This window comes from Scyliorhinus torazame, chromosome 17, assembly GCF_047496885.1.
Source record: "Scyliorhinus torazame isolate Kashiwa2021f chromosome 17, sScyTor2.1, whole genome shotgun sequence".
NCBI lineage: Eukaryota > Metazoa > Chordata > Chondrichthyes > Carcharhiniformes > Scyliorhinidae > Scyliorhinus > Scyliorhinus torazame.
In genome coordinates, this window is record NC_092723.1 from 96836644 (window position 1) to 96864245 (window position 27602).

Consider the following 27602-nt stretch of genomic DNA (forward strand, 5'->3'; position numbering starts at 1 on the left):
CTACCAGGAGCTGTACACCTCGGAGCCCCCAGCAGGGGACTCGGGGGTGAAGCAGCTCCTTGATGAACTGGACATGCCAGCTATGGGGGAGGATGGGAATTGGGGCCCGGAAGCACAGCTGGAACTGGGAGAGGTCATGGAGAGTATTAACTCCATGCAGGCGAGGAAGGCGCCAGGACCAGATGGGTTTCCCGATGGACTCTTAAAAAGATTTGCAAGAGTACTGACCCTGCACCTGCAGGAGATGTTCACAGACTCACTGGCAAGGAGCACACTGCGCTGGCACAACCTTAATCTCGCTGATACCTAAAAAAGACAAAGACCCAATGGAGCCATTCACTTGGTTGTTGCAAGACCTGTTTGTAGCCAACAACTAGTTGCCAAAGATCACAAAAGAGTTGACATGACATAGAAGGCAAGAAACGGGAAGGGGGTGGGGGAAAAGAGAGGGGGAGGTTCAGGGAAACAAGAACTTCAACCAAACCCAACAGGAGAGCCAAGGGACACAAGGGAGGGGAGGGCTGGAGTAACAACAATGGGAACCAGGGAGAGGGCAAAACGGAAAGAGAGGGCAAAGCGATACACAGGGGACCACAACTGCCACAGTAAACACTGTGAGGAAAGGACATGAGAACGGAAAGGGGAAACTGTGACATATCCATTGTGGGAAACCACTGTTGCACCTATATTAGGTGATGTATGGTAGGATCTGTACTAGAGGTACGGGGGTAATCCCTGCCTGCTGGCTCTGCCCAGTAGGCGGAGTATAAATATGTGTGTCCTCCGTGCAGCAGCCATTTCGCCAGCTGCTGTGGGAGGCCACACATCTTAGAGCAATAAAGCCTCAGTTGTATTCAACTCTCGTCTTTGTGCGATTGATCGTGCATCAATTTATTGCTCTAAGATTTTCAGAAGATGGACCTCCATATCAAGCCGGATCGCGTGCAGCTGGATCCGCAATCAAGCGACGCCAAAAAGGACTTTCAGCACTGGCTAGCTTGTTTCGAGGCGGACATCAACACGGTGCCAAGCCCTGTTCCGGAGGCTCAGAAAATATAGATACTGTACTCGAGATTGAGCTCCAACGTCTTTCCGCTGATCCAGGACGTGCCAAACTACGCCAAAGCCATGACGCTACTCAAAGAAAATTACACCCAGAAGACGAACACGCTCTTCGCCAGACATGTACTCACCACTCGCTCTCAACTCCCTGGTGAGTCCAGATAAGACTTCTGGCGGGCCCTCATCCCACTCGTCCGGGACTGTGATTGTCAGGCCGTTACGGCCACGGAACATTCAAACCTCCTTATGCGGGACGCTTTTGTTACGGGGATTGGGTCGGACCTCGTACGCCAGCGACTTCTAGAGGGGACCATGCTCGATCTCACAGAGACAAAGAAGCTAGCGCTCTCTATGACGGTCGCCTCACGCAATATCCAGGCCTACACCCCCAGCCGCGCGGCCCACCACTCCTAACCATCGTGGACCCCACAGACGGCTGCCCCAGCGGGGGCCTTACCCAGCCAATACGCCTGCGCCACGCGCCAGCCAGCGAACCCCGGGGGTCCCCGATGTTACTTTTGCGACCAGCAGAAACACCCCCGCCAAAGCTGCCTGGCCCGCGCTGCCCTTTGTAAGGCTTGTGGTAAGAAGGGGCACTTCGCCGCGGTGTACCAGGCCCATGCAGTCGCCGCTATTGTCCCCACCCCCCTCGTTTACGGACAATGGCCACCACCATCTTCACCTCCCCGGACCATGTGCGGCCAGTGGCCGCCGTCATCTTCTCCCCCTCAGACCACGCGCGGCCAGTGGGCGCCGCCATCTTCCCCTACGCGCAGCACGTGCGGCCTGTGGGTGCCACGATCTTCTCCCCCTCAGACCAAGCGCGGCCAGAGGACGCCGCCATCTTCCCCTCCGTGCAACCGTGCGGCCCATGGGTGCCGCCATCTTTTGCAACCTCCGCCACGTGCGGCCCATGGGCGCCGCCATATTGTCCTCCCAAAGACCTTCATGCGCCGCCATCCTGTCTCCCCCATGGCACATGGGCACCGCGAGTGTTCCAGCACCCGTGCCCCCTGGGCAACCCATCATCCGACACCAGCGACGACCAACCATGACTCGCCTCAGTGACCATCGACCAGTCTCGTCTGCACAACCTGGCTACCGTATCGACCAGCGTTAAAATCGATGGACACGTAACCTCTTGCCTGCTGGACTCCGGGAGCGCCGAAAGCTTCATCCACCCGGATACGGTAAGGCGCTGCTCCCTCGCGGTACACCTCCGTATCCCATTCCGTAGCGATCCGGGGGTACTGTACGGTCTCACTCTCAGTCCAGGGCATAGAATTCAGCGGCTTCCCCCTCTACGTCCTCCCTAATCTCTGCACTGCCCTGCTACTCGGCCTGGATTTCCAGTGTAACCTCCAGAGCCTAACCCTGAAATTCGGCGGGCCCCTACCACCCCTTACTGTGTGCGGCCTTGCGACCCTAAAGGTCGATCCAACTTCCCTCTTCGCAAATCTAACCCCGGATTGTAAACCAGTCGCCACCAGGAGCAGGCAGTACAGCACCCAGGACAGGACCTTCATCTGAGGTCCAGCGGCTGCTTCGGGAAGGCATCATCGAGGCCAGCAACAGCCCCTGGAGAGCCCAAGTGGTAGTAGTTAAAACTGGGGAGAAACACAGAATGGCCGTGGACTACAGCCAGACCATCAATCGGTACATGCAGCTCGACGCGTACCCCCTCCCACGCATATCTGATTTGGTCAATCAGATTGCACAGTACCGGGTCTTCTCAACGGGGGACCTCAAATCTGCCTGCCACCAGCTCCCCATCCGTAAAGCGGACTGCCCATACACTGCCTTCGAGGCAGACGGTCGCCTCTATCACTTCCTCAGGGTTCCCTTCGGCGTCACCAACGGGGTCTCGGTCTTCCAAAGAGAGATGGACCGAATGGTCGACCGGTACGGTTTGCAGGCCACCTTTCCGTACCGAGACAACGTCACCATCTGCGGCCATGATCAGCAGGACCACGATGCCAACCTTGCCAAATTTCTCCACACTGCCACTCTCCTAAACCTCACCTACAACAAGGAGAAGTGCATGTTCAGCACGAACCGCTTAGCCATCCTCGGCTATGTGGTCCAGTTCTGTGGCCCGATCCTGACTGCATGCGCCCCCTCATGGAGCTCCCCCTCCCCCACTGCCCCAAGGCCCTCAAACACTGCCTGGGGTTCTTTTCATACTACGCGCAGTGGGTACCAAACTATGCGGACAAGGCCCGCCCACTCATACAGTCCACCCATTTTCCCCTGACGGCCGAGGGTCAACAGGCCTTCGCCCATATCAGTGCCGATATCGCCAAGGCCGGGATGCACGCAGTAGACGAGACGCTGCCCTTTCAAGTGGAGAGCGACGCATCAGACGTCGCCCTAGCCGCCACCCTCAATCAGGAAGGCAGACCCATGGCGTTCTTTTCCCGCACCCTTCATGCCTCAGAAATTCGGCACTCATCCGTCGAAAAAGAGGTCCAAGCTATCGTTGAAGCTGTGCGCCATTGGAGGCATTACCTGGCCAGCAGGAGATTCACTCTCAAGGTCGGTAGCCTTCATGTTCAATAACACATTAGGTGGTGTATTGTAGGACTTGTACTACAGGTATGACGGTAGTCCCTGCCTGCTGGCTCTGCCCAGTAGGCGGAGTATAAATATGTGTGTCCTCCGTGCTGCAGCCACTTCACCAGCTGCTGTGGGAGGCCACACATCTTAGAGCAATAAAGCCTCAGTTGTATTCAACTCTCGTCTTTGTGCGATTGATCGTGCATCAATTTATTGCTCTAGGATTTTCAGAAGATGGACCTCCATATCAAGCCGTTAAAACCAATCTCGATGTAAATAACTCTAATGGTACTCCCTATGTACTCTCTTGTTCTGTTCGTATTTATATTTGTTATGTACACCAAAAAAAACAATAAAAACATTTTTTTTTTAATGTTTCCTAAACTGCAACTGTAGCTACACTTCAAAATTACTTGTTTGTTACACTCTTTGGGATCTCCGGAAAGATGGTAGCTAATCGCAAGTTTTGATGCATTTCTAATTTTTCTGCTGTTTTTATCTCTGTCCTCACATCTGTTTCTAAGAATCTGAAACCCTCTCTCCTCCACCGCACATTTACCTGCACTATCTTCCTGTGTCTATGTTCAGTAACATGACACTCGGAAAATTCCGAGATTATGATCTTTGCGGTCCCATCCCTAATCTTTCTCATAGCTCCCGAAACTATGCCTGAAGTCTCTCAATACTTTTTCTGCCACTGTCATTGGTTCCAACATGGATCATGACTTCTGTCTCTTCCCCTTCACCCTGCAGATTATCCTGTGCCCACTCAGTGATATTATTTACCCTGGCACCAGGGAGAAACCATACCATTTGAAAATCATGCTTGTGATCACAGAAATACATGTCTATGCCCCTTTGATTGCTGCACTTTCTTTCTCCCCTATGTATGGTCCAATTTCACAGGGTTCTGGGGAGTTTGATTCTTGTTGGATTCCTCCAAGGAGTCATTCATCCTCTCCGGTATCCAAAACTGAAAATCAACTGTGAAATTTTGATGAAAATTGATGGTTTTATTTAATAAATTAGCGGTGGAGATTTCAGAACTGACTGAAAAATGGATCCTGAATTTTCATCTCACTGTGTTACCTCATGTGTATTTATTGCTTAGAATGAAGTTAAATAGAGAATTCACATATGACAAATGTGAGATTAATTTGATTCTTTATTGTAGTTCAAAGCAACTGAAGGAAAATACATGGAGACATTTTCTGAAATTTGAGTTAGAATTAACATGCAGAGTGGAATATTGTTTTCAAGAATGCATCAGTTTTATCTCAGCATAACTTGTGATATAATTTCTTGAGAACACAAAGATTTTTCTAGATGTTGATAAGAGAATCTTTTCATCAATTGCATTTATTGCTCCACGAAGAAAGGCTTATGTTGTCGTAGGTTTAATGGTACTGCTTGGAAATAGCATCAACAACCACTTTAAAAAATTTAGCCCAAGTTGCGTGGGTATGAGGAGTGAACTTGCACTTCTCAAGATGAGCCAGTTCCATAATGAAGCAGTCAGTCAGCAGCTATGACAAAACAAAAGAAGAAAAGACACATTATCACATTTGAAACAAAGCGTGCTTCACAGCTCCAGGGTCCCAGGTTTGATTCCCGACTGAGGTCACTGTCTCTGCGGAGTCTGCACGTTTTCCTCTGGGTGCTCTGGTTTCCTCCCACAGTCCAAAGATGTGCAGGTTAGGTGGACTGGCCATGCTAAATGGCCCTTACTGTCCAAAAAGGTTGGGTGGGGTTACTGGGTTACGGGGATAGGGTGGAGATGTGGGCTTGGGTAGGGTGCTGTTTCAAAGGGCCGCTGCAGACTTGTTGGGCTGAATGGCCTCCTTCTGCACTGTACATTCTATGATTCTATGATTCTAATGGGTTAAATTTAAAACTTAAAGCATCCAAATATTTTCTCAGATAATATTAAATGAGAAAGTGGGCCTGACAGGAAAAACCAATAATCATTAAGGTCAGCTCATGATCTTCTGCAAAACATTGTACGAGCCAATGGAAAGATGGGCATGTATCTGTGTATCCACATCCAGAGTTATGGTTCTAACTGACTTCACCGCAAAAATGCAGTGAGATTCTCTTTAATAAAAATAGAACATATATTTCAAAAGATTAGTTTCTTACATGGAAGCTTCCAGGATCGATATGCAGTTCTTCAGCATGCTTCTTGCTGAGGTCTTTGAACTGTGTCTTAACATCATCAAGATGTTTGACAGCTTTATCCAGAGCACCGACCACTTTAATTGCATGTCCCTCTGCGGTAAAACCATGTATTGTTGAAAAGTAGCGGGTTGTCCAGGGATAGACACTGAACATCCTGGAGGGAAAAAACATATTGATTCAACTTAACGTCAAATTCTCGATTGAATCTAAATCTCAAATTTAATCAATGCATCATTTGCACACAGTAAAGTTAAACTTTACATCAGTTTGACTGGAACTTCAATGAAATCTTTAGTACTAATTATCTTAAGCAGTAGGAATAAACACCCATCACAACAAATTTGATAGATGAGCATGAATTAGATTGAAATAATAATGCATTCACACTATACCTTTCCAAGGCTTTGGTGCCAACTGCCTTGTGATTGATGGCACTCCATGTGCTGGTGATTTCGCTTCTCTCCTCTGGAGTCCAGTGCACCATTTTGTCTGTTAAGATTTCTCTGCCGTCTCTCGTACAGAAAGGTTGTGTTGATCTGCAATTTCTGTCTGATTTTTATAGTCAGCAGTAGGGGCACATCCCTGAGCAGAATCCCAATATAATAGGCTGAATGATTGGTAGGTGGGACTCTCTTCCCTATCGCTGGCCAGCACGCTCCTGTGTTTGAGCTTTAAGATAAACACATGTTAAACATTCAGTCCTCCCTGCCTCATTTCAGTCAACTCATCACAAAGAATAGTTGGACTATTTTGCTAAATAATATGTTAACACCAGGGCCAAAGAGAGAAACATTGGGCTCTGTTATATTTTTCCCCTTTCAAGCTTCACTTACTCATTCACCGACTAGTCACAGAAAGGAACATTATAACCTATTGTTGGCATCTGCTTACAAATATTGTCAGATTATCCATGGAGATTGGGCATTAATATTAAGATGTGGAGATGCCGGCGTTGGACTGGGGTGAGCACAGTAAGAAGTCTTACAACACCAGGTTAAAGTCCAACAGGTTTGTTTCGATGTCACTAGCTTTCGGAGCGCTGCTCCTTCCTCAGGTGAATGAAGAGGTATGTTCCAGAAACATATATATAGACAGATTCAAAGATGCCAGACAATGCTTAATTAAACTAAAGATTTCATTGAAGTTCCAGTCAAACTGATGTAAAGTTTAATTAAGAGTAGCAATAATATAATGCAGTATTGGTTTGTGTGTGTCTTATGAGGTGATTCCACCAGGACCATTAACAAACCCAGAAAGTACAAACTTTGCTTTATCTGTTTCATGCAATCTTGTTAATTTGACAGAACAATATCCCAAGTATTGACTTTTGTTGTACAAAGTGACCCTGCAACCCAAAGAGCCGGTGAAACATGTCCTCTGAAAAACTAGGCATGAACCCAGAAAACCTATGAAGGATTACGCCACGCATCTCCTGCAATGGGGCTGACCAGCTGCTGCCTCTTGACAGGAACTGACCCGCAGCCTTTAAAGGAACAACCAAAAATCAGGCAGCCTGGAAATGGGGCCAGCAATCCTGGAATCAGGACTGACCTGCTATTATGAAAGGGCTTTCTTCTGAAGTCATCCTGACTCAGTGAAATATCAAGCCATAGATTCATTGTCAGAGGTGAGATGTGATATTCTCCATCTGCCCGGATGAGTGCAGCTCCAACAACATGCATGGCGTTTGACACCGTGCTGACAAAGCAGTCCATTTGATTGGTATCACACTCACCACCTTAAACGTTCATTTCCTCGTCCACTGAGATACAGTGGAATCAGTGTGTACCAACCACAGGATGCCCTGCAGCAATATTTCAAGGATTCATGAACAGCGCCTTCCAAGCCAACAACCTCTACAACCTAGAAGGACAAGGGCAGCAGATGCAAAGGAACTCTGCCACCTGCAATTTTCCCTCCTTCACTGTTAATGGGTCAAAATCCTGCAACTCCTTCCCTACCAGCACTGTGGGTGTGCCTACTTCATATTGACTATAGTTTTCAAGAAGGCGACCTACCTCCACCAGGGCAATTATGATGGGTAATAATTCTTGGTGGAGCCAGTGACATCCACTTCCTGTGAAACAATAACTCAACAACAACAATCTTCACCAATCTGTTGACTTATTTTTTTTTTGTCAAATTGACAGCCTTTTCTGTTATTGTATAATGCTATGATCACTATTGCCCAGATCAGTGATGGGAATCCTGGGCTAGTGAGTGGCCACGTGGCCCTCCTACATCTCAGTGGGCCACAAGTTTGAGCATATGACCCTTGAAGAAGATTGAATACATTTAATACACGTCAAACATTTCACAACAAGCTACATAAAATACTTAATCATTTGTATGTTATTAGAACTGCCATCAACTTCAAATAGTAAAAACAAAATAAATATTTACAGTTGATTGGATGCAGCAGAAGCGCAGGACTCTCACATTCGATGTTGTGAGGAATCAGCACACACCTCACTTCACTTGCCCTTGCTTTACGGGTGATTCACATCAGTCACACCGATGGGAATATGACAACCCTGCGTGTGGGCAAGGGGAAACAAAATGTCTTGTGGGCTGCGCTCAGAACCCTGATGGGCTGCACATGGCCCTGGCTGGAGGTTGTCCACCACTGACCTAGATTTTTCCCCAGTTTTACTTTTCCTATATGCTTTCACCCTTTCATCATTATTAGATCCAAAAGCAAAGTTGCCCCGATTGGGCTTTCTACATATCAAGTTAGAGAGGAACATATGAACATAGAACATACATTGCAGAAGGAGGCCTTTCGGCCCATCGAGTCTGCACCGACCCACTTCAACCCTCACTTCCACCCTATCCCCGTAACCCGATAGCCCCTCCTAACCATTTTGGTCACCAAGGGCAATTTATCATGGCCAATCCACCTAACCTGCACGTCTTTGGACTGTGGGAGGAAACCGGAGCACCCGGAGGAAACCCACACAGGAGGCTCGTAGGTGCAATTTAGGAATTCCATTCTCTTCTCCAATTTCAAATTAATGTCTGCAATTAATTCTCTTCTGTCCAATTAATTCAGATTCATTAAAATTTCCTATGATTTTAATTATAAGTCTCTTAATACCTGCACTACGGAACGCAATAACAAGGAGAATGTGGGAAACACATAGATCGGAGAATAATAGAAATGGGCCGCAGGATCTACCATTCGAAAGGAGAAACAAGGAACCAGATTCCCTCCTTAAAGTAGAAATCGGGATTCGGGCCATTCCCCAATGTTGCAAACCTGCCTCCAGGATGGCTGTGCCAACCCAATGTGTTTTCACTTCCCATCCTGACCCATCGAATCGGGCTCAGGCTGGAGTCAGAGTTACTGTGTACCAAAGTAGTGAGGAAGTGTCATTGTTGCTGGAAACGGTGTCAGGTGTAGAGGTGGCTCCATCTCATCTCGGGACTGAGAAAATGGTTGCCTCCAGTACCATCTTGGTGTGACTACTCCTTAAGGAGGGTTGTTGAGGTCGTGATTGGAAATACTGCATCAGGTGGCTGAACTATGACCTGTGAATACGTTCCTTTTATTAATTCATGGGATGTTGGCCAGCATTTATTTCCCCTCCCTAATTACCCTTGAACTGGACAGACATTTAAAAGAGTATTTAAGAGTCAACCACATTGCCAGACTAGGTAAGGACGGCAGATTTCCTCCCCTAAAGGCAAATTAGACAATCTACTGTCATTTCTGGCGCTATTGTGTGAAAGTTGGTCCATTCTGAACAGTTGCTTAGTGACCTCTCAACCCATCGTAGAAACCCTTGCTTCTCTCATCTGCTACCTGTGGGGTCCTGGTTCTGAGGACTCTGTCAGATGAATGTTTTGTGACTCTTTCTAGAAAATGGTTGCAGAACATGAAAGAGCTCAGGTACTGAACCCCATATTCAGACCTCCAGTCCTTACCGTGTCTGCAATCTCAACGAGCAAAGGCCAAACACCGAATATTCCCCTGGCTACTCCCAATCTTACCAAATACCATGGCATGTGTGCTCTTTGAGGAGCTCTGGTCCGTTACAGAGTAGCCATGCAGTTTCAATACACCCTGGCACTCACACAACGGAGAGGGAGAGCCAATAAGCATTTATTTGGCTGAGGTATCAGAATGTTATACACCATCCCGTCATTGTCATGGCATCTAGTCAAGTTAATAATGCACAGAAGATTTGGAGAAAATGCAAACTGACTGTTGCAGCTCCTCTAATCCAATAGCAGAATGGCTGAGAGGGACAGCAGTCAGTCAGGAGACCTGGGACATGCCAGGGCCAATGTATCTGAGCAGAGATATCAATTTCCTGGTGGTATTCTTCCTGCCTGGCTGTGAACAAACTAACCGCAACATGAGCAAGAGGGCATGGACACAGATTATGGGGGTAGTCAATGTCTTGAGGGAGCACCAGCGATCCTGGCTGCAGTTCTGCAAGCCAGTCAGTGAGCTGCTGATTTCTGGCAAGGTGAGTGGGATTTCCATTTACACCATATCGCACCCGAGATCAAAACATTCTTTAAAATTAATTAACGGATCAGGAAGTGGGTGGTGGGGAAGGGGTCAGCATGGTTGCATATGGAGGCGGCTTCATGTAAAAGCACCAGTTTGGGGGCGTTGGTAACTGCGCCTTTGCTGTTCCTGCCGGCACGGTACTCCACCAGTCCAGTGGTGGTGGCGGCCCTGAGAGTTTGGGGCCAGTGGAGGCGGCATGTGGGAGCAGTGGGAGCAGCGGTCTGGGCCCCAATCTGTGATAATCACCGGTTTGCCCCGGGGAGTACGGACGAGGGGTTCCGGTTATGGCGGAGAGCGGGGATTGAGAGGATGGGGGATATGTTCATAGAGGGGAGCTTTCCGAGTATGAGGGCGTTGGAGGAAAGGTTTGGGTTGGCGAGGGGAAACAAATTCAGGTATCTGCAGGTGCGGGACTTCCTACATAAACAGGTGTCAACCTTCCCGCTCCTAGCGCTAAGGGGGATTCGGGACAGGGTAGTTTCCAGAGGGTGGGTAGGAGAAGGGCGCGTCTCAGACATTTATAAGGAGCTTATGGGGTTGGAGGAGATACAGACTGAGGAGCTGAAGTGCAAGTGGGAGGAGGAGCTGGGAGGTGAGATAGAGGATGGTCAGACGCGTTGAGTTGTTGAGTAGAGTCAACACGTCCGCAACATATGCCAGGCTCAGCCTGATACAATTTGAGGTTGTTCACCGGGCTCACATGACAGTGGCCCGAATGAGCAGATTCTTTGGGGTGGAGGACAGGTGTGCATAATGTGCGGGAGGACCGGCGAACCATGTCCACATGTTCTGGACATGTCCAAAGCTTAGGGGATTTTGGCAAGAGTTTGCGGACGCCACGTCCACGGTGTTAAAAACAAGGGTGGTGCTCAGTCCAGAGGTGGCGATTTTCGGGGTGTCAGAAGACACGGGAATCCAGGAGGAGAAAGAGGCAGATGTTCCGGAATTTGCTTCCCTGGTAGCCCGGAGACGGAACTATTAGCATGGAGGGACTCAAAGCCCCCGAAGTCGGAGACCTGGCTATTGGACATGGCTAGCTTTCTCTGTTTGGAGAAAATCAAGTTCGCCTTGAGAGGGTCACTGTTAGGGTTCACCCGGAGGTGGCAACCGTTCGTCGACTTATTAGCGGAAAATTAATCGTCAGCAGACGGTGGTGGGGGGGGGGGGGGGGGGGGGGGGGGGTGCGGGGAGGGGGGGGGGTGTAGTTTAGATTACAGTAGGGGGTCAATAAGGGTGTGACCTGTACGAAAGGTAAATGGCTTTTGCACCATGTTTATGGTTTCATGTATATTGTTTATTTTGTTGTACTTACTATACCAAAAATACCTCAATAAAATGTTTATTAAAAAAAATAATTAATTAATGGGAAGTGGGGGTCACTGGCTAGGCCAGAATTTGGCCCATCCCCAGTTGCCCTTGAGAAGGTGGTGGTGAGCTGTCTTCTTGAACCGATGCAGTCCACGTGGTGTAGGAACATCCACTGTGCTGTTAGGGAGGGAGTTCCAGGATTTTGATCCAGTAACAGTGAAGGAATGGTGTTATATTTCCAATATAGCGGTGAGTGACTTGGAAGACTGTAGGTTGTCCACCGCTGATGTATTGTGCTGGAATGTCAGTGCAGCGGAATTTCCTGCACGGTTTTCACTGGGTCACTGTGACTCCGCTGATGTGGGTGTCAGCAGGGAATTGCATAAAACACGTTCCAGACACCTGTGCACTCAAATTTGCTGGTCTGTCACCAAAAGGGTAGATACTGAGAGGTTGTTTCCCCTTATGTCTGGGGTTGTCCATTTAAGTCAGAGATGAAAAGGAATTTCTTCTCTCAGAGGGTAGTGAATCTGTGGAATCCTTCACCACAGAGGGCAGTAGAGGCTGGGGCGTTAAGTATGTTCAAGGCTGAGATAGTCAGACTTTTAATCATTAAGGGAATCAAGGGTTATGGGGACAAGGCGGTGAAGTGGAGTTGAGGATTATCACATCAAATCAATCATGATCTCATTGAAAGGTGGAGCAGACTCGATGGGCTGAATGGCCTACTTCTGCTTCTATGTCTTATGGTCTTAAGAGAAAATCTGTACCAAAAAACTGTCAGATCACCTTCCAGAGCATCAGTCTGTCTGAGATGGTGCAGCTGTTCTGTTGAAAAACATCTTAATTTTTCTCTTTTTAGATGGAAATTGGGCGCAATTCTCCATCCGCCAGTTGTGTATTTCTCGGCCGCTCGCAGTTCGCTGATGGCGGGATTCTATCCCTCCCGTTGAACCTGCTGGCGGGGGTACACTGCCGGCAGAAAAATTGAATGGCAACGAGCAGAGAATTCACGGTAATGCCTTTAGTACCGCTGTGCTATGCGACTTTACCTTTAATCACTGAGGCTGAGTTCAGAACCGCGCCACTCCCATCATTGGCAATTCGGCTCAGTTGGAGGCAGCGAAAAGGGAAACAACCACAAAGCTACTTGATAGTAGTGTAAATCATTCACTTGAGTCAATAATAACTGTATTCTTACAACAAGGAATCTCCCTTGTCCTGACTTAACGGTTGCCACAAGTCACCTGAAGGAAACTGAGAAATACCCCAGACAAAATAACAGCCGACTCATTTTCCCTTCCCTACGTTCTTCTACCTACTGCTTGTCACAAAAGCTTCACTGTCTTACCACCTCACTCGAATGCTAACTGGGATAATGTCCAGAATTCTGGGTTGAATTTCTGCCCTCATAGCTTCTCATAGAACTGCAGACACCTTGCTCACTTTGTATTGCTTGCTCATTAAATAAAATTATTAGGTGTATACATAGGGTTGGAGGCTTTTTCCCAGGGTGGAATTTAAAATTACAAGGGGGCACAAGTTCAAGGTGAGGGGGGGGAAAGGTTCAGTGGAAATGTGCTGGATAAGTTTTTTACACAGAGGGTGGTGGTGGCCTGGAATGCACTGGCAAGTGAGGTGGTTGAGGCAGATACGCTAGTGACCTTTAAGACTTCTCTGGATAGGGGGTAGGGAAAAGGATGAGAGGGGGTCAAGAAGGGATGGGGAAGGATGGAGGGAAAAGGCAGAGGGGAGTAAGTAGGGTTTGGGGAGGGGAAGAAGGGGTATGGTACCAGGAAGGGGAGAGTGAGGAATATGAGAGAGAGGTTGGGTGGGGGAATATACACACTCAGTTGCAATTTACGAACATTTTGGTTGTATATATTGTCACATTTTGTTTGATTGCCACAGGGCAGCAATTGATGCCAATAATGTCAGTTGATAACAATAATTTGGCTTCGCAGGCATGCTTCAGTGTAAAAATGCTAGCTAAATGGTCAGTTCTGAGAGAAAATTAAATCGAATAATAATTGCTTGTGAGTGGATGTGATATCAACGATGACAAAATTAGATCAATTGACATGAAATGATGGCAAAAATTATTAAAATTGAGAGTAGTTGACATTAAATGAAAACTGTTGAAAGCAAAGATTTGAACATTTTTGGGAAGTGAATACTCACTTAACTACACTCTCCATTAATCCAGACTCAAACCTAATGTTCATATGCTTCACCTCACCATCATATACTCAGCACTGCTGCAGTAATCACAATCATTTCTCAAACACTGCTCTCATTACTAGCTATTCAACCAGGACAGACAGACCATTCAATTATATTGTATCGCGATCACTTATATTCCTCCTTCCCTCCTGAGAAAGGTGATGTCCAACTTCTTCCTTTCTCTTCTCATCTAATCACAATACAATGCTCATCCATTTTTGCTTTCAGATACCCATGACCTGCAAACCTTCGATAACACGAGAATTAGTGATGTGGTTAATAACGAGGATGCAAGCTTTAGACTACAGGGTGACATAGATGGGCTAGTCAGATGGGCAGAACAGTGGCAAATGGAATTTAACCCTGAAAGGTGCGAGGTAATGCATTTTGGGAAGACTAACAAGGTAAAGGAATACACAATGAATGACAAGATTGCAGGAAGTGCAGAGGACCAGAGAGACCTTGCATGTCCAAAGTTCCCTGAGGGTAGCAGGATAGGTAGACAAGGTTGGTAAGGAAATACGTGGGATATTTGCCAAACACTGTGCCTGAACACTGTGGGAGACAACGCCTAAGATGCAGCAGCCAACATCCAAACATTCAGGGGATGGGCCCGAGCACCTTGGACATTCCGGTGACCAGAGGATGGGTGTGTACACCGGGGAGGGGAGCAGTGACCGGTCAAGGTTATGTTACGTGCGGGTTTCTGGAGTACAGGGTCTGGAGTCTGATGATCAGTGGCCCTCGCTGCGGCCGGGAGTGCGTGGGCAGGGTGTGTTGATGGTGGAGGGTGGGGAGCAATGGGGAAATGGAAGGTCCCGGAGTGGAAGACATCACTGGTTGTCAGTCTCAAACCCTCTCTAATTCCTTACAGATATTACTCGCGATAGATGATATCTTGGACCCTGTGGAACTTGCCTAGTGGCGCTGCTGCCAGACACCGGAGATGGTATCAGCAGCAGGGCTGACAAAGACTTGAGCTGGCAGCCCATTTGCAGGGTCCCGCCCCACATCCTGAGGACCCGACTGCCCATCAGTCATCGCTGGTCTTTCGAACAGATGACGGACAGTGTGAGCCGCAGGAGGCTCCGCCTCAACAAGAGGACAGTGCGGCACCAATGCCATGTCCTTGCGGACTTGACTCCACGCAGAGGAGGAGAATACCCACTCCCGGTGGCCATCAAGGTCATTGCAACCCTGAACATCTCTGCCTCAGGACCATTCCAGGGCTTGAGCGGGCTGTCATCTCAAAAGCTGCAACCCACAAGTGCATCTGTGAAGCCATGGATGTCCTGTTTGCCCGGGCAGAGAACTTTATAAACTTTAAAATGGACCAAGCCCAACATGATGTCGAGTAACAGGATTCACCACCATTGCCGGGATACCCCAGGTCTAGGGGGTAATAGATGGTACGCATGTCACCGTGCACTCACTGGGCCATCTGGGAGTGCCTACATCAACAGGAAGAACATCCAACTCATCTGCAACTACCACATGAAGATCATGCACGTGTGTGCAGGCATCCCAGGGAGTGTGCATGACAGCTACATCCTGGGGCAGTTGGACATCCCCGGCCTCTTTGAGGATCACCCGAGGATGGTCGGTTGGCTCTTGGGGATAAAGGGCACCCGCTGAGGACTGGGCGAATGACACCAATACAGAGCCCGGTGACCGATATGGAGGCCCGACACAGGGCAGCATGGCAGCACAAGTGGATAGCACTGTGGCTTTACAGCGCCAGGGTCCCAGGTTCGATTCCCTGCTGGGTCACTGTCTCTGCGGAGGCTGCACCTTCTCTCTGTGTGGCAGGGGGATGGGAACCAGATTAGGAAGTTAGAGGTCAGTAAAGAGGCAGTAACTAAAGCCAGTGAGGTACTAGATAATAAACTCAATGTGACTAAGGGGAAGAGTGGACAGGGAAGAGATGATGAACGCAGAGGGACAGGTGGTCTGAGGTGCATTTGTTTTAATGCGAGAAGTGTAGCAGGTAAGGCAGATGAACTTAGGGCTTGGATTAGTACCTGGGAATATGATGTTATTGGTATTACTGAGACTTGGTTGAGGGAAGGGCAAGACTGGCAACTAAATATCCCAGGGTATAGATGCTTCAGGAGGGATAGAGAGGGAGGTAAAAGGGGTGGAGGAGTTGCATTACTGGTCAGAGATGATATCACAGCTGTGATTAAGGAAGGCATGATGGAGGATTCGAGCACTGAGGCACTATGGGTAGAGCTAAGGAATAGGAAGGGTGCAGTAACATTGTTGGGACTTTACGATAGGCCTCCCAAAAGCGAGCGTGATGTAGAGGTACAAATATGTAGACAGATTATAGAAAAATGTAGGAGCAATAGGGTGGTCGTGATGGGAGATTTTAACTTCCCCAACATTGAATGGGACCCATGTAGTGTTGGAGGCGTAGATGGAGCAGAATTTGTAAGGAGCATCTAGGAGAGTTTTTTAGAGCAGTATGTAAATCGTCCAACTCGGGAAGGGGCCATACTGGACCTGGTATTGGGGAATGATCCCGGCCAGGTGGTTGAAGTTTCAGTCGGTGATTACTTTGGGAATCACCGACTGATCACAAGTCCGTAAGTTTTAGAATACTGATGGACAAAGATGAGAGTGGTCCTAAAGGAAGAGTGCTAAATTGGGGAAAGGCCAAGTATAACAAAATTTGGCAGGAGCTAGGGAATGTGGATTGGGAGCGGCTGTTTAAGGGTAAATCCACATTTGAAATGTGGGAGTCTTTTAAGGAAAGGTTGATGAGTGCAGGAGAGACATGTCCCTGTGAAAATGAGGGATAGAAATGGCAAGATTAGGGAACCATGGATGACGGGTGGAATTGTGAGACTAGCTAAGATGAAAAAGGAAGCATACATAAGATCTAGGTGACTTAAAACTGATGAAGCTTTGGAGGAATATCGGGAAAGGACAAATCTCAAATGCGCAATAAAGAGGGCTTAAAGGGGTCATGAAATATCTTTAGCTAACAGGGTTAAGGAAAATCCCAAAGCCTTTTATTCGTATATAAGGAGCAAGAGGGTAACTAGAGAAAGGATTGGCCCACTCAAAGACAAAAGAGGGAATTTATGCGTGGAGTCAGAAGAAATGGGTGAGATTCTTAATGAGTACTTTGCATCGGTATTCACCAAGCAGAGGGACATGAATGATGTGGAGGCTAGGGATGGATGTTTAAATACTCTAGATCAAGTAGGCATAAGGAAGGGGGAAGTTTTAGGTATTTTAAAAGGCATTCAGGTGGACAAGTCCCCAGGACTGGATGGGATCTATCCCAGGTTACTGACGGAAGCGAGGGACGAAATAGCTGGGGCCTTAACAGATATGTTGCAGCATTCCTTAGCACGGGTGAGGTCCCGGAGGACTGCAGAATTGCTAATGTTGTCCCTTTGTTTAAGAAGGGTAGCAGGGATAATCCAGGGAATTATAGACCTGTGAACTTGACGTCAGTGGTAGGCAAACTGTTGGAGAAGATACTGAGGGATAGGATCTATTCACATTTGGAAGAAAATAGACTTATCAGTGATAGGCAGCATGGTTTTGTGCAGGGAAGGTCATGTCTTACAAACCTAATAGAATTCTTTGAGGAAGGTCGCCTGCCTTGTGGTGATCTGCTGTACACTCAACAACCCGTCAAAGCAGTGGGCTGACATGCTGGAGGCGGAGGAGAAAGAATATAAACTCCGAGGAGGAGGACGAGGAGGCGCCAGACCAGGAGGGCTGGAGGACAAACCCAGGGAGGACCCGCATGAGCAGCTGGAGGATGGAGAGCAGGTGGGAGTGGTGAGTGTCCGGCAGGCTTGTAGAGCCAGCGAGGACCACATCCTCGCCCGCTTCACATCGGACGTAGCCCCATCCGTTATTCCCCCTCTTTCACCAACTGTTCCCACCCAATTCCCCATCCATCTGCCTTCCCCCATGCCCCCACTTCACCACCCACCCAGATGATACTCAGCACCCTCTTCTCCCAGTCGGTGTCCATCGGCCCCTGGGGGTATCCCGAATCAAGCCTCGGCAGCTCCTGCGTCATCTGGCTCTGCCAGCCATCGTGGCTCCCAAGGTCTGCAGCATGTTGTTGACACCCCTGGCGATGCCCCTCAGTGACTTGGACATGCTCTCCAGTGCCCCAGCAATGCCCACCTGTGACTGGGTCATGTACCACTGCGACCTGGACATGCTCTCGAGTGCCCCAGCAATGCCCACCTGAGACTGGGACATGCTTGGCAATGCCCACCTGAGACTGGGACATGTACCACTGCGACCAGGACATGCTCTGGAGCGCCTCGGCAATGCCCACCTGAGACTGGGACATGCTCGGCAATGCCTCATCAAGGTCCAGCTGGTACCCGGTGACATCCTCCAGCGACTGGGTCACTCTGGCATTCAGCCATGGCCGTCAACAACTGAGCCACGCCTTGGACACCTCCACACATTATGCTGATGTCGTACACCACGGCTGTCGCCACCCTGTCAGTGTTGGCCTCAGTACCAAGCTTTGCCAGCTCCATCTCCTGCACCCGTAGCCTCTGGGATGCATCCAATCAGCAATGGACCTGCTGGAGGGTCACTGACATCCCCCTCTGAATATCGCGGATGCATCCTATCGTCTGCCAGAGGCTCAGCATCTGACTGAGACCCAGCTGGGTCCTTGGATCCAGCAGACCACTGACTACTCTCGCCTGGACATTCCTGCCTCAACCTGTGGTACATCAACAACTGTGAGGTGCTCACCAGATTGTGCCCCAGAAACCTATCCACTACATTCGCCCACCAAGGTGTGTGTCTCTGCGCTGGTGGAGGGTGGGGATGACAAGTGCCGCAGTAACGGTGGTCCCCTTGGAGTTGTTTTCTTGGCAGGTGGGGGGGGGGGGGGGGAATCATCCCAGATGAGCTGGCACCGTTGTCTGCAGGTCCTACGGGAGAGTAGACATGTGGTCAGTGGGAGGGATGCGTCAGTCTGTATGGCATTAACCACTCACGTTTGGCAGGTCATCAGGGTGGAGCCAGTGGATCTTCACCTCTGCGCTGTGCGCCGACCTCTACGGTGGTCACTGCTTGGTCCTTGGCCACCTCCGTGACCTCTAGGGCCCGTTCCTCATAGGGGGTGAGGACTGTGATGTGTGGCACCTCGCTGCCTATCTCGGACCTCTCCTGCCGGTTATGGGCTAACTTCACTCGCAGGGGTGGGGGGCTTGGAGGTTGTAGGAGGGGGTTTGGGGAGATGGGCTATGTGGGGGGGGGGGATGGGGAGGACAAGGGGGAGAGTATGGGGGAGACTATGTCAGGGGACAAGGGGGGGACTTCTGGGGCGAGTATGGGGGGAGGTCTGTCGGAGGGGATGGTGTTCAGGGGTCTGGTGCAAACATACCCGAGCAGCCCGGTGGAGGCCGTTGACTTTCTTGCGGCATGGTGCCGGTCCTCCTGGTCATGCTCCCCGAGCTGACTGCCACTGTCACTTCCTCCCAGGCGGGTGCCTATGACTGACCCTCCGTGGCCCTCGGGGGAACTTGGCATCCCATCTGGCTTCCATCGTGTACTATAGCCTGGCTAGGTCAGCATCGCTGAATCGTGGGTCTGGTTCCCTCGGTGACATGGCTGTGAGCTGAGTGGGGTTGCTTGTGCAGGAACGGTTGAAGTGCTGCTCTCCCTTGTTGGCAGGGGATTGGTGAGCGCAGTCCCTACGAATCAGCCGTTGGGACCATCATTGGAGACGAGAAGCCCGTGGGGCCTCATTAAGTGGACCAATTAACATTTTATAGCAGTGACGGCCTCGCCGGGCCGAGCATCGGGAAACCCGCGGCAGTTCCCACTCACTACCTGTGGCAAACACCACTAGTAACACATTGCATGTATTACGGTACTGCCCATGTATTACACACACCACAGTAAATCCCAGCCTGCTGGCTCCTCCCAGCAGGCGGCGTATAAAAGGGTATGCAATAAAGCCTCGTTTGTTTTACCATTTTCGTCTCGTGGTAATTGATGGTACATCAATTTATTGCACAAGATGTTGTGCCTCCTGCAGCTGGAACCAGAATGGGAGCAGCGCGGGAGACCATACCGCTTTATACGCCGCGTGCTGGGAGGAGCCAGCAGGCTGGGATTTACTGTGGTGCCATAATTCATGGGCAGTACCGTAATACATGCAATGTGTTACTAGTGGTGTTTACCACATTCCCCCCGGTTGCCTCATTCACCCCTGTGCCACACACCCTCCCACCAGCGAACCTCACCACAGCCCCCACCCCAGCAGGATCCGTCCTCTCACTGGATCCACTAAGGGGTGACAAAGACGAGGCCAACACGTTCCCGGAGTCGCAGCTGACCACGTCGGCGCCCACATCACCACCAGGACTGAGGCGATTGCAGCAGAGGGTCACAGACCCTGACAGACTCAATCTGTAATGTTTTTTCTTCACCCCCGCCGGACTATTTTTTAAACAGGGGGTGAATGGGGCTGGGTTAGCTCACTGGGCTAAATCGCTGGCTTTTAAAGCAGACCAAGGCAGGCCAGCAGCACGGTTCGATTCCCGTACCAGCCTCCCCGAATAGGCGCCGGAATGTGGCGACTAGGGGCTTTTCACAGTAACTTCATTGAAGCCTACTCGTGACAATAAGCGATTTTCATTTCATTTCATTCAATGTGGTAAACACCACTAGCAACACAGTGCATGTATTACGGTACTGCCCATGTATTACAGGCACCACAGTAAATCCCAGCCTGCGGCTCCTCCCAGCAGGCGGCATATAAAAGGGTATGCTCTCCTGCGCTGCTCCCATTCTGGTTCCAGCTGCAGGAGGCACAACCATTCTCGTCTAGTGGTAATTGATGGTACATCACTACCACACTGAGAAACTTTGGTTAAATCGTGCCCTGTGTGTGTGTGATTCTGTGTGTGAGGGAGAAAGTGTGTGTATGTAAGCAGAGTGTGGGTGTGAGTGATTGTGTGTGAGTGAGAGAGAGAGTGTCTGTGAGAGAGTGTGAGTGAGAGAGGATGTGTGTGTGAGAGTGTGAGTGAAGTGGGTTTGTGTGAGAGAAACTGTGTGAGAGAGAGAGTGTGTGTAAGCGAGAATGTGTGTGTGAGTGAGAGTGTGTGTATGAACATAGAACATAGAAAAATACAGAACAGAACAGGCATTTCGGCCCACGATGTTGTGCCGAACTATTGTCCCAGATTAAGAACAAATTAATCCACACCCTAACATTCTACCGTAAACCATGTACCTATCCAATAGCCGTTGAAGGTCCCTAATGGTTCCGAGTCAACTACTTCCACAGGCAGTGCATTCCATGCCCCCACTACACTCTGAGTAAAGAACCTACCTCTGACATCCCCCCTATATCTTCCACCATTCACCTTAAATTTATGTCTCCTTGTAATGGTTTGTTCCACCCGGGGAAAAAGTCTCTGACTGTCTACTCTATCTATTCCCCTGATCAGCTTATGAACCTCTATCTAAACCTAGGATTCTCTGGGAAGCTAGGGAGGAGATTGCTGAGCCTTTGGCCTTGATCTTTAAGTCATCTTTGTCTACAGGAATAGTGCCAGAAGACTGGAGGATAGCAAATGTTGTCCCCTTGTTCCAAGAAGGGGAGTAGAGACAACCCCGGTAACTATAGACCAGTGAGCCTTACTTCTGTTGTGGGCAAAATCTTGGAAAGATTTATAAGAGACAGGATGTATCATCATCTGGAAAGGAATAATTTGATTAGAGATAGTCAACACGGTTTTGTGAAGGGTAGGTCGTGCCTCACAAACCTTATCGAGTTCTTTGAGAAGGTGACCAAACAGGTGGATGAGGGTAAAGCAGTTGATGTGGTGTATATGGATTTCAGTAAAGCATTTAGAACATAGAACATAGAAAAATACAGCACAGAACAGGCCCTTCGGCCCACGATGTTGTGCCGAACCTTTGTCCTAGATTAATAAGGTTCCCCATGGTAGGCTACTGCAGAAAATACGGAGGCATGGGATTCAGGGTGATTTAGCAGTTTGGATCAGAAATTGGATAGCTGGAAGAAGACAAAGAGTTGATGGGAAATGTTCAGACTGGAGTCCAGTTACTAGTTGTGTATGTACCACAAGGATCTGTTTTGGGGCCACTGCTGTTTGTCATTTTTATAAATGACCTGGAGGATTGAATAGAAGGATGGGTGAGTAAATTTGCAGATGACACTAAAGTCGCTGGAGTTGTGGACAGTGCGGAAGGATGTTACAAGTTACAGAGGGACATAGATAAGCTGCAGCACTGGGCTGAGAGGTGGCAAATGGAGTTTAATGCAGAAAAGTGTGAGGTGATTTATTTTAGAAGGAATAACAGGAAGACTGAGTACTGGGCTAATGATAAGATTCTTGGCAGTGTGGATGAGCAGAGAGATCTCGGTGTCCATGTACATAGATCCCTGAAAGCTGCCACTCAGGTTGAGAGGGTTGTTAAGAAGGCGTACGGTGTGTTAGCTTTTATTGGTAGAGGGATTGAGTTTAGGAGCCATGAGGTCATGTTGCAGCTATACAACACTCTGGTGCGGCCGCATTTGGAGTATTGCGTGCAATTCTGGTCGCCGCATTATCGGAAGGATGTGGAAGCATTGGAAAGGGTGCAGAGGAGATTTACCAGAATGTTGCCTGGTATGGAGGGAAGATCTTATGAGGAAAGGCTGAGGGACTTGAGGCTGTTTTCCTTAGAGAGAAGAAGGTTAAGAGGTGACTTAATTGAGGCATACACGATGATCAGAGGATTGAATAGGGTGGACAGTGAAAACCTTTTTCCTCGGATGGTGATGTCTAGCATGAGGGGACATAGCTTTAAATTGAGGGGAGATAGATATAAGACCGATGTCAGAGGTAGGTTCTTTACTCAGAGAGTAGTAAGGGTGTGGAATGCCCTGCCTGCAACAGTAGTGGACTCGCCAACACTAAGGACATTCAAATGGTCATTGGATAGACATATGGACAATAAGGGAAGAGTGTAGATGGGCTTTAGAGTGGTTTCACAGGTCGGCGCAACATCGAGGGCCGAAGGGCCTGTACTGCATTGTAATGTTCTATGTTCTATGTTCTAAGTTGCCCCTCATCCTTCTCCGTTCTAATGAGAAAAGGCCTAGCACCCTCAACCTTTCCTCGTAAGACCTACTCTCCAGTCCAGGCAACATCCTGGTGAATCTCTTTTGCACCTTTTCCAAAGCTTCCACATCCTTCCTAAAATGAGGCGACCAGAACAAAGAACAAAACAAAGAACAAAGAAATGTACAGCACAGGAACAGGCCCTTCGGCCCTCCAAGCCCGTGCCGACCATGCTGCCCGACTAAACTACAATCTTCTACACTTCCTGGGTCCGTATCCTTCTATTCCCATCCTATTCATATATTTGTCAAGATGCCCCTTAAATGTCCCTATCGTCCCTGCTTCCACTACCTCCTCCGGTAGCGAGTTCCAGGCACCCACTACCCTCTGCGTAAAAAACTTGCCTCGTACATCTACTCTAAACCTTGCCCCTCTCACCTTAAACCTATGCCCCCTAGTAATTGACCCCTCTACCCTGGGGAAAAGCCTATGACTATCCACTCTGTCTATGCCCCTCATAATTTTGTATACCTCTATCAGGTCTCCCCTCAACCTCCTTCGTTCCAGTGAGAACAAACCGAGTTTATTCAATCGCTCCTCATAGATAATGCCCTCCATACCAGGCAACATTCTGGTAAATCTCTTCTGCACCCTCTCTAAAGCCTCCACATCCTTCTGGTAGTGTGGCGACCAGAATTGAACACTATACTCCAAGTGTGGCCTAACTAAGGTTCTATACAGCTGCACCATGACTTGCCAATTCTTATACTCAATGCCCCGGCCAATGAAGGCAAGCATGCCGTATGCCTCCTTGACTACCTCCTCCACCTGTGTTGCCCCTTTCAATGACCTGTGGACCTGTACTCCAAGATCTATTTGACTTTCAATACTCTTGAGGGTTCTACCATTCACTGTATATTCCCTACCTGCATTAGACCTTCCAAAATGCATTACCTCACATTTGTCCGGATTAAACTCCATCTGCCATCTCTCCGCCCAAGTCTCCAGACAATCTAAATCCTGCTGTATCCTCCGACAGTCCTCATCGCTATCCCCAATTCCACCAACCTTTGTGTCGTCTGCAAACTTACGAATCAGACCAGTTACTTTTTCCTCCAAATCATTTATATATACTACAAAGAGCAACGGTCCCAGCACTGATTCCTGTGGAACACCACTGGTCACAGCCCTCCAATTAGAAAAGCATCCCTCCATTGCTACTCTCTGCCTTCTATGGCCTAGCCAGTTCTGTATCCACCTTGCCAGCTCACCCCTGATCCCGTGTGACTTCACCTTTTGTACTAGTCTACCATGAGGGACCTTGTCAAAGGCTTCGTCTGTTCCCAGCCTTTTAGCCCTGACAAATGCCTCCTTTTTCTTTTTGACGAGGCCTACAATATCTCTCGTCATCCAAGGTTCCCGAAAATTGCCGTATTTATCCTTCTTCCTCACAGGAACATGCCGGTCCTGAATTCCTTTCAACTGCCACTTGAAAGCCTCCCACATGTCAGATGTTGATTTGCCCTCAAACATCCGCCCCCAATCTATGTTCTTCAGTTCCCGCCTAATATTGATATAATTAGCCTTCCCCCAATTTAGCACATTCATCCTAGGACCACTCTTATCCTTGTCCACCAGTACTTTAAAACTTACTGAATTGTGGTCACTGTTACCGAAATGCTCCCCTACTGAAACATCTACCACCTGGCCGGGCTCATTCCCCAATACCAGGTCCAGTACCGCCCCTTCCCTAGTTGGACTGTCTACATATTGTTTTAAGAAGCCCTCCTGGATGCTCCTTACAAACTCCGCCCTGTCTAAGCCTCTGGCACTAAATGAGTCCCAGTCAATATTGGGGAAGTTGAAGTCTCCCATCACCTCAACCCTGTTGTTTTTACTCTTTTCCAAAATCTGTCTACCTATCTGCTCCTCTATCTCCCGCTGGCTGTTGGGAGGCCTGTAGTAAACCCCCAACATTGTGACTGCACCCTTCTTATTCCTGATCTCTACCCATATAGCCTCACTGCCCCCTGAGGTGTCCTCTCGCAGTACAGCTGTGATATTCTCCCGAACCAGTAGCGCAACTCCGCCTCCCCTTTTACATCCCCCTCTATCCCGCCTGAAACATCTAAATCCTGGAACGTTTAGCTGCCAATCCTGCCCTTCCCTCAACCAGGTCTCTGTAATGGCAACAACATCATAGTTCCAAGTACTAATCCAAGCTCTAAGTTCATCTGCCTTACCCGTAATACTTCTTGCATTGAAACATATGCACTTCAGGCCACCAGACCCGCTGTAATCAGCAACTTCTCCCTGTCTGCTCTGCCTCAGAGCCACACTGTCCCTATTCCCTAGTTCTCCCTCAATGCTCTCACCTTCTGACCTATTGCTCCCGTGCCCACCCCCCTGCCATACTAGTTTAAACCCTCCCGTGTGACACTAGCAAACCTCGCGGCCAGTACTCTGGACACAGTACTCCACATGTGGCCTTACCAAGGTTTTGTACAGCTGCATCATCACCTCACAGCTCTTAAATTCAATCCCTCTGCTAATGAACGCGAGCACACCATAGGCCTTCTTCACAGCTCTATCCACTTGAGTGGCAACTTTCAAAGATGTATGAACATAGACCCCAAGATCTCTCTGCTCCTCCACATTGCCAAGAATTCTACCGTTAACCCTGTATTCCGCATTCATATTTGTCCTTCCAAAATGGACAACCTCACACTTTTCAGGGTTAAACTCCATTTGCCACTTCTCAGCCCAGCTCTGCATCCTATCTATGTCTCTTTGCAGCCGACAACAGCCCTCCTTACTATCCACAACTCCACCAATCTTCGCATCGTCTGCAAATTTACTGACCCACCCTTCAACTCCCTCATCCAAGTCATTAATGAAAATCACAAACAGCAGAGGACCCAGAACTGATCCCTGCGGTACGCCACTGGTAACTGGGATCCAGGCTGAATATTTGCCATCCACCACCACTCTCTGACTTCTATCGGTTAGCCAGTTCGTTATCCAACTGGCCAAATTTCCCACTATCCCATGCCTCCTTACCTTCTGCAGAAGTCTACCATGGGGAACCTTATCAAATGCCTTACTAAAATCCATGTACACTACATTCACTGCTTTACCTTCATCCACATGCTTGGTCACCTCCTCAAAGAATTCAATAAGACTTGTAAGGCAAGACCTACCCCTCACAAATCCGTGCTGACTATCCCTAATCAAGAAGTGTCTTTCCAGATGCTCAGAAATCCTATCCTTCAGTACCCTTTCCATGACTCTGCTTACCACCGAAGTAAGACTAACTGGCCTGTAATTCCCAGGGTTATCCCTATTCCCTTTTTTGAACAGGGGCACAACATTCGCCACTCTCCAATCCCCTGGTACCACTCCTGTTGACAGTGAGGATGAAAAGATCATTGCCAACGGCTCTGCAATTTCATCTCTTGCTTCCCATAGAATCCTTGGATATATCCCGTCAGGCCTGGGGGACTTGTCTATCCTCAAGTTTTTCAAAATGCCCAACACATCTTCCTTCCTAACAAATATTTCCTTGAGCTTACCAGTCTGTTTCACACTGTCCTCTCCAACAATATGGCCACTCTCATTTGTAAATACAGAAGAAAAGTACTCGTTCAAGACCTCTCCTATCTCTTCAGACTCCATGCACAATCTCCCGCTACTGTCCTTGATCGGACCTACCCTCGCTCTAGTCATTCACATATTTCTCACATATGTGTAAAAGGCCTTGGGGTTTTCCTTGATCCTACCCGCCAACGATTGTTCATGCCCTCTCTTAGCTCTCCTAATCCCTTTCTTCAGTTCCCTCCTGGCTATCTTGTTTCCCTCCAGCGCCCTGTCTGAACCTTGTTTCCTCAGCCTTACATAAGTCTCCTTTTTCCTCTTAACAAGACATTCAACCTCTCTTGTCAACCATGGTTCCCTCACTCGACCATCTCTTCCCTGCCTGACAGGGACATACATATCAAGGACACGTAGTACCTGTTCTTTATTGTGCGTTTGAGATTTGTCCTACATTCCCGATATTCCTCCAAGGCTTCATCAGTTTTAAGTCGCTAGTCTCACAATTCCACCCGTCATCCATGGTTCCCTAATCTTGCCATTTCTATCCCTCATTTTCACAGGGACATGTCTGTCCTGCACTCTAATCAACCTTTCCTTAAAAGACTCCCACATTTCAAAGCTGCTTTAATTTTTTCTCATGTTCCATTTGTTTAATTTGTAACTGAATTTTTTGCCATTTCCAATGAGTCAAATTGTATCTCAGGCAACTTTAAATGCTTAGCCACCGCCATAATTACCTCATCTTTTTGTATTTTGCCAGGTAATGTTAACTGCAATGTTTTTGCCAAATCTAACAGTCTGTTTTTAGCCTCTGTCCGCAAGGTACTGCGTGTGACCGTCTCCACCCCCAAAAACTTCTGAGCCTCTGAAAGAGCCATTGTCCCTACTTAAACTGAAATACCACACCTGAAAAGCAACCCACAATAGGCTCACCACTCACTGTCTTTAAGTTCACTAAGCCAATCCAGTAGATCGACTTTTATCTCCCTCGAGCCCCCAATTTGTTATGGGCCAGGGTTCAGAGAACCCCAAAATGTATCATGCAGTTCACCTGACCCACAACCTTTAACAGATTG

General features: G+C 48.5%; 1 protein-coding gene across 1 annotated transcript; it reads right to left on the bottom strand.

Moving 5' to 3' along the window:
• Positions 1 to 4765: 4765 nt before the first annotated feature.
• Positions 4766 to 6367, bottom strand: LOC140394009 (hemoglobin subunit beta-like). Its single transcript, XM_072480769.1, has 3 exons — positions 6189 to 6367; positions 5758 to 5950; positions 4766 to 5144 (listed from the first exon to the last, which is right to left on the bottom strand). Exons 1-3 carry the CDS (start codon positions 6278 to 6280, stop codon positions 5016 to 5018), a joined length of 414 nt encoding a protein of 137 aa, XP_072336870.1. The 5' UTR covers positions 6281 to 6367; the 3' UTR covers positions 4766 to 5015.
• Positions 6368 to 27602: the final 21235 nt, after the last annotated feature.

Coding starts and splice junctions, on each gene's coding strand:
- LOC140394009 (XM_072480769.1), bottom strand. CDS start 6,280: ATGGTGCACTGGACTCCAGAGGAGAGAAGCGAAATCACCAGCACATGG. Junction 5,951..6,188: donor GGCACCAAAGCCTTGGAAAG/GTATAGTGTGAA, acceptor TTTTCCCTCCAG/GATGTTCAGTGTCTATCCCT. Junction 5,145..5,757: donor TCGATCCTGGAAGCTTCCAT/GTAAGAAACTAA, acceptor GTTTTGTCATAG/CTGCTGACTGACTGCTTCAT.